This window comes from Schistocerca americana, chromosome 9, assembly GCF_021461395.2.
Source record: "Schistocerca americana isolate TAMUIC-IGC-003095 chromosome 9, iqSchAmer2.1, whole genome shotgun sequence".
NCBI lineage: Eukaryota > Metazoa > Arthropoda > Insecta > Orthoptera > Acrididae > Schistocerca > Schistocerca americana.
In genome coordinates, this window is record NC_060127.1 from 119,512,699 (window position 1) to 119,520,094 (window position 7,396).

The 7,396-nt window shown below is 40.4% G+C and overlaps 1 protein-coding gene across 3 annotated transcripts in view; it reads right to left on the minus strand.

Moving 5' to 3' along the window:
* LOC124551221 overlaps positions 1–6,565 on the minus strand; it is a 97,142-nt gene extending 90,577 nt beyond the window's left edge. The window contains exons 1-2 of one of the 3 annotated variants that reach the window (XM_047126213.1): positions 6,403–6,565; positions 4,663–4,826 (exon numbers count right to left, since the gene is read on the minus strand). In XM_047126213.1, the coding sequence (XP_046982169.1) occupies positions 4,663–4,744 (82 nt within the window). In that variant the 5' untranslated portion in view covers positions 4,745–4,826; positions 6,403–6,565. Of the gene's footprint in view, positions 1–4,662; positions 4,827–6,251 lie in introns of all 3 variants that reach the window. The other 2 variants (XM_047126212.1, XM_047126214.1) reach the window with 2 other exon arrangements.
* Positions 6,566–7,396: the final 831 nt, after the last annotated feature.

Genomic DNA, 7,396 nt, shown 5'->3' on the forward strand with positions numbered 1-7,396 from the left:
TCAACTATTCAGTTCACGTGTGCTGTCTGGGAAGAATGTACATCGTGTGAAAGCAGTTTTCTTACAGTTGTCATTAATTTTTTTAATATTTGCAAGAAATTCAATGAAAAGTAAAAGTTTTACAAAATTGTAGCACGTGACAAAAACCTCAGCTACATAAACCACAAAACAATTTTCATAGATTACAATGAGACAAATAAAGTGTGGGACTTTATACGAAACATTGTCTTGTTCTGTATTATTTGTTGTATTAGTAGCTACTGCTCACCAGGACGGCAATTTAGTGAAAACCCGAGTGTTGAGTGACAATGTCACGTGTCTGAGTAACGTGTTGTAGACGTCTCAGTGATAGACTTGGGGAATGGTGATGACGGATGCTGCGAGGACGAATGACTCATTATAATTCACAGTTAGTGAACTAGACCTGCTCTGACATTTAACATTACCATCCCTGTGATGACCTGGAAAAATCCTGCTGGGCTGCATAATGGAATCTGACAAAAAATTTTTTCATGTCAGTGCCATGGCTTTGAAGAATGCGTCTATTTCATCCTCTTGTGGCGGTGGTTTCGATAACTCTTCCAGTTTTTGAAGAGGAATCTGTCTTCTTTATTCTCTTTGGCACAACAAATACCCAAAGTACCTTGGTGTCGCCCTTGACTGCACCCTTTCTTATAGAAAAGCAGGTAACTTGCGCACATCATCCATTCCTCTGGTTTTCTTAGCAGCCGATTATCGTGCCCTGGTGTGGCTAAACAGCTGCCACACCAACTTGACTGCGTCGAGTTGAACCACACTATGCGGTTAACAACTGGGACAATCCGACCAAAATCGATTTATTGACTTCCTCTGTTGAGCAACATCTATCTACCCGCAATCTGTAGAAGCGAGACATTGCTTAGGGAACACCACAAGCTACAGGATAACATGGAATTACCCATACAGGAAGACATGCCAAGTGTACGACGAAATAGAATCCGTTCAAGAAATCCACCATTAGGGAAGCAGAACAGCAAGATGCAAATAGTACCGGGATGAGAGACCTGTAGGAGTAGAACTGTCAACGTACTGAAAATCTTGAAGAGCGTCAGTGGTTCCGAAAGTATAACTGTGATAATGCTGGCACAGAAATCGACAGGAAACTTTAGGTCAAAAGAAGCAAAGCTAACGCTGGGCATGGAAGATGCGCAGACTGTCTTTACAAATGGGGTACTACACAGTCTCCGGTTTATGGGGCTCCGAATCAGACAATCAAGCGCATTAGAGATGAATGCCCCTTGCCTTCTTCCTATCAGGGGAGTTGGAGAGACCTCATGAAAGTTGATGACACGGCTCTTATATAGATTAGGAATTTAGATACTGACATTTAGTTAGTTTTATACACACACCAAAAAAAGGTTTGCATCACCCCAGTTCCCAGAACTCCTGAAGATAGACGTTGACTGTGGATATTGTATCACAGACATAGTCCCTTTAACTGTTCAGAGATGTGACTAAACCCGCCATAGGATGTAAACAACCATGTACGAGCAGCGCCTATTAGACGGAGGAGGTCCGACAGCCAGTCAGTTCCAGTCAAACCACCAGGACGGGAGGTACATGGCTCAGGTCTGTAGCTCAACCATGCCTAGTCGGTCAATACTGCGATTCGATAGCGTCCGCTTTGTGCCAGGAACGGCTCTCAACAAAGGAAGTGTCCAGGTATCTCAGAGTGAACCAAAGCGATGTTTTTCGGACATGGAGGAGATACAGAGAGACAGGAACCGTCGATGACATGCCTCGCTCAAGCTGCGCAAGGGCATTACTGCAGTGGATGACCACTACCTACGGACTATGGCTCGGAGGAATCATGACAGCAACGCCACCATGTTGAATAATGCTTTTCGTGCAGCCACGGGACGTCGTGATACGACTCAAATTGTGTGCAATACGCTGCGTGATGCACAACTTCACTCCCAACGTCAATCGTCATGTCCATCTTTGCAACCACGACAACATGCAGCGTGGTACAGATGGGCCCAACAACATGCCGACTGGACTGCTCAGGATTGGCGTCACGTCCTCTACGCCAATAAGAGTCGTATATGCCTTCAACCAGACAATAGTCAGAGAAGTGTTTGGAGGCAACCCGGTCAGGCTGAACGCCTTAGACGCACTGTCCAGCGTGTGCAGCAAGTTGGAGATTCCCTGCTGTTTCGGGGTGGCATTATGTGAGGCCGACGTATGCCGCTGGTGGTCATGGAAGGCGCCATAACGGCTGTACGATACGTGAATACCATCCTCTGACCGATAGTGCAACCATATCGGCAGCATACTGGCGAGGCATTCGACTTCATGGACGACAATTCGCGCCCCCATCGTGCACATTTTGTGAATGACTTCCTTCAGGATAACGACGTCGCTCGACTATAGTGGCCAGCATGTTCTCCAGACTTGAACCCTACCGAACATGCCTAGGATAGATTGAAAAAGTCTGTTTTGGACGACGTTACCCACCAACCACTCTGAGGGATCTACGCCGAATCGCCGTTGAGGAATGGGACAATCTGGACCAACAGTGCCTTGATGAACTTGTGGGTAGTATGCCAGGACGAATACAGGCATGCATCAGTGCAAGAGGACGTGCTACTGGGTATTAGAGGTACCGGTGTGTACAGCAACCTGGATCACCACCTCTGAAGATCTCGCTGTACGGTGGTACAACATGCAATGTGTGGTCTTCATGAGCAACAAAAGGGCAGAAATGATGTTTAAGTTGATTTCTATTTCAATTTTCTGTGCATGTTCCAGAACTCTCGGAACCGAGGTGATGTAAAACTTTTTTTGATGTGTGTATGTAGTTTTGTGTTTTCATATTCTTGTTATTTTCATATACTAATGTTACATACCTATATTATTAAACTGCATGTGAGCCATATGAATAAACAAATAGATAAAAATTCTCATTTAAATAATTGAGAAAGGAGTCGCTTTCTTTCCTCGATTGGTCGGAGGACGATGGCACATTACTTAAAGGGTCACATTCCGATCTTTGACGAAATTCATGGAATGTGGTTCCCGCTCAGTTGTTTCTGAATACTTATTGTCGGCCTTTCTGCAGAGGCCATTATTGGGTTCCGCCGACACGTTATTCCGTATTTCGAGGTTGCGGTATAACATCTGAAAAAGTGTTCGTTTCACCTTCCACACAGAAATCTCAGCCTGTCCCAGTAGCTGGCTCTCGTGTTACTTAACATCGGACGCTGTGATTCTTATTTCTTCTTTTCTCTCTGTAATGTGGTAATCTTCCATCGTCTGTTCACTAGAACGCAGCGCGCAACGCATTAGACTCGTCTAGAACCAAATGGCATTGCGCTGTCGGAAAACGCCTTCAGTCTTTTGTCACTGTTGAGCGTTACGTACTACGCGGCGCAAAATTCTAGCTCCTAGGAAAGCCTGCATAAGGGTTTGAATATGGACGCAGAAAGACTGTCTGTTGGACTGCTCCACAATAAAGTAGTGATTACATCGAATCGGCTGAATGAACGTAATGTATTTAAAAGTTGTTTTATTGACTGAAGACCCATACATACAGGTGAAAGCGATCTTGCCAGGGACAAAAACATTTGTTGGTAAGGGCTGTTTAAGGTTTAGAACGGCTGCATTCGAGCAAAAACATTTACAGTCGTCACCTTTCTGGCAGCCGTCGACGCGCAGAACATCTGTTGCGAGAAAATGGCCCTGTCAAAGATCAACAAAGCTCAATATCGTCTCAATACACGCACTTTTTTGTTCAAAGCCTTGTTACAAAGTCATCACATCCTGTGACGATATCGATCGAGGTAATTTCGAAAGCGGTCTGTTATTACTGTTACTAACGCTGAAAAATTATAATTTCGATCAGTTTCCGCATATACTGTTACTATCGCTGAAAAATTATAATTTCTATCAGTTTCCGCGTATATATAAGTATCAAAAAACTCTTAGGATAAAATTAGTGCTGTACCTGGGCTATTTAATAAACTGCCTTGTAACTAGAAATGTACAGCTAAATGTGCAAAATAAATATAGCCAGGTGACAAGAAAATACAATCATACAATCATTTTGTGATGTGACACGAGGACAACTTGTAGTGTTGGTAGATAAATACTACCGTCTTTCATTTAATTGTGTGAAGGGAGAGCTCTTGAAAATTGCCGGAGGATCGTAGCTTTTCTCAAAACATAAAACATATAAAATATCTATGCGAATATACCGATTTGGTTACTAAAAAATGTACAATGGATGGGATACTTCCCAAAATTGATGGAAAGATTAACTTTACTTTGTTTCTTTGTTTATCGAGTTCCCAGCAAAATGACCAGTGATGCTCATATTAACTTTCGTTTGATTGTATATTAGGGAGGCGCACGTCAAAGCGCCGTTAAAATACTAAATTGCTTTTGTGCAAAGTGGTATAAATGAAGGGAGCTGCAATTAAAAGCCAGGAGAAATTAAGTGGTTTACTAAAGAGCTTCCTATAAATTAAAAAGCTAGTGAAACTATGCTACAAATAACAGCAGGGCAATAGGACACAACTTGTGTTCTGTCAAGCGGGTTACTACCCTGCCTGACATTTTCCGTAAATACCGTACCCACAGAAAACAAACACTGCACAACTCATGCATTCTGAAGTTACTTACCTATCTGAGCCTTCGTGACAGCAAGTGTCAGGACTACGACAACTATTGAGAGTTTCAGTGTTGAAGCCACTTGAAGCGTCATTCTGCGGGCTATAATCGCATCACAACGCTCTTCAGTTTTAAAATTTTCGTGAGGCCATCGTCTTTCATCTGGCGTTTCCAATCTGTCGGGGTAAACTTAGTGGTAAAGGGCAGTTAAATAAAAACCTTCGCGAATCAGTTAAGAAATATGAACTAGAAGTATCGGTAGCGTTGGGTAAGAAAAAGAAAATTTTAAGTGCCATAGTTTCGTTTCAGACATAATATCTTCACGACAGCTACGATATTTCGTAAATGAGGCTGTCGGTTTCACTGTTTTGACATTGGGGCATGGCAGTTAAAGAATAACACTTCTTTAAGTGAGAGCCAGATTGATATCAAGAATATGTATCCACAAAGAGATGAGCTACTAACACAGAAACTAAAACTGCGCGCACCCACAAACAGGTGTCTAGATTCTTGGCTTGATTCCATTGCGTAAGTGAGGCAGCGTTTTGGGATACAGGCGGACTGAAGAGAATCTAATCCAAAACATGTGGAATATTGCAGGGAACTTTGTACAGTTCTATGATTACAAATTACTGTTTCTGCGCATAATACTAACAGAATATTTTTGTCTCCCTGTTTCTACGAAATTACAGAAAAATGGTTTATAGTGTGTCACATTAATGCATCACGAAAGTGCTCCATATAAAGAAACTGCTGAAACTCCAAAATTGTGAGTGCGATTTTTTAAATGGTTGTGCAGCATTTTAATATGAAGAAAAAGTGAAAAGACATCTTTACTGCTAAGAAAATGACAAAAATACTGTAAGGAGTGCAAAATATGAAGTAATGTTTTGTTGGTGGAAAGAAGAATGTATATTTTCAGGCTTCCATTGTACTGTACTGAAAAGTCTAAAGTATTTTCTAATTTCAGTGGTGAAAGCAGATGATTTGGCATAGCTTTTCCAAGCATGTATGTAATAAACTGCTAAATGGATTCGCCATTTAGGGACTAATAAGATGTCACATTTAGAACAAATTCTAAAGTAGTGAGACACTTTTACTACATAGACCAATGCAGAATACAAAACAGTGAAGAATGAAATGTTATCATTTTACTGTGAGGAAGCTTTTGTTTGATGATTTGAAAAAGTTATGAGAAAGTTTTTTAAAGGACAATGATTAGAGTTAGAACTGGATGGCATACAAAGCTGAAACTTATATTCAGATAACTGTATCTTGTTGAAAATCTATTTGAAATATATATTACCACGATTTAATGTCTCACAAATGCTCAGCATTAGTTTTTTTTTTAACCAGTTGAGTTGTCTTGAACTTTCATGACTTGCAAAAACAGTTAGAATTGTAGGGGGCTTTTGAATGAATACCAATGAAAATGTCTATAGTTTTTTAAAAGTGAGTTGTGTCTGATCAAGTAGCTGTTTTCTGTAGAATCTGCAAAATTTCCTAAAACTAGTTAAGTATGTAGCTTGTTTGCTTTAAGAATGAAAAATATTTTGCACAAATGACAATGATGTCTGTCTGCGTATCATCTCATGACTTACAGAAAGCTGAATTACTAATGCTTCAAATATTATCCAGAATGTTTTCTATATTTTGGTAACATTTCATTTTTGTGGGTCCAGCGTTATATTAATGAATATGTTCCACAACACTTCACATTCACCTAACACATTTTGTATAAAATAATGGTACCATAAACACTTCATTTGGCAGCATTTGCTACATCAGTTTGATACTGTATTTCAGCAGCAGTGTTACACAGACCACGTTTTAAAAGCACGGCACACTGAACTCGACAGACACGTTGCTCACACGAGCTGCAGAACACTACTGGATGCTTCCTACTCAGTAAATAACTTGTGCTGTCCGCATTCTCTCCCCCTCCACTGCTCTCCCTGTCTTCCCCCACCAAGCTGCCTTTGGCAAGCTTTCCACTGAGGCTGCACTGTTTATTGGCACCGTAAGTTAGAGACCACTGCTTGCTACTGATACAGCCCATCTGGAGACCACATGTGGCACCTGTCTTCTCTTCTTCTAAATGCATAAAGGCAATTTAATTTTAAACATATATCAAGAAGAATTTGGTATCAGCTGTGATATCTATTACTTAAACATTGCACTAACAAAGAGAAGCAACACCAATAATAAAAATAAAAGCATTGTTGACTTGAGAAATGTGCTTCTGGGGGAAAATAGTGGAAAGAAATTGGAAAAAAAAATTAAGAGAGGTTAGCAAGAAAACTAAATTTTCTATCATTTCATTATAATAAACAGCAGAACTGAGCGATTGACCAGATGCAATATTTTTCAACACCTGTCCTGCAAAAATTAGTTGGAAAGTATGAAGTAATTACGACCAAATAATAAGAAAAAATTCTGGGAAATGCATGTTCTTTATGAGGATAGGCCTATTACATGAGTACAATTGATGCCTATTAGGAGAAATATTTAGTTGCAAGCAAGTGAAAATACACCGCACATGTTGAACAAGTAATATATTTTTTTCATTGATACATCAATTAAACTACGTCTTTATGGGTTACATTCATTCATCGTATTCATGACAAACATTATAACATGTCAAACAATGGAAAATCCAGGATGAGATGTAACAATATTGTGAAAAGGAAAGTTGCAGTTCACCACATAGCGGAGATGCTGAGTCGCAGATAGGCACAACAAAAAC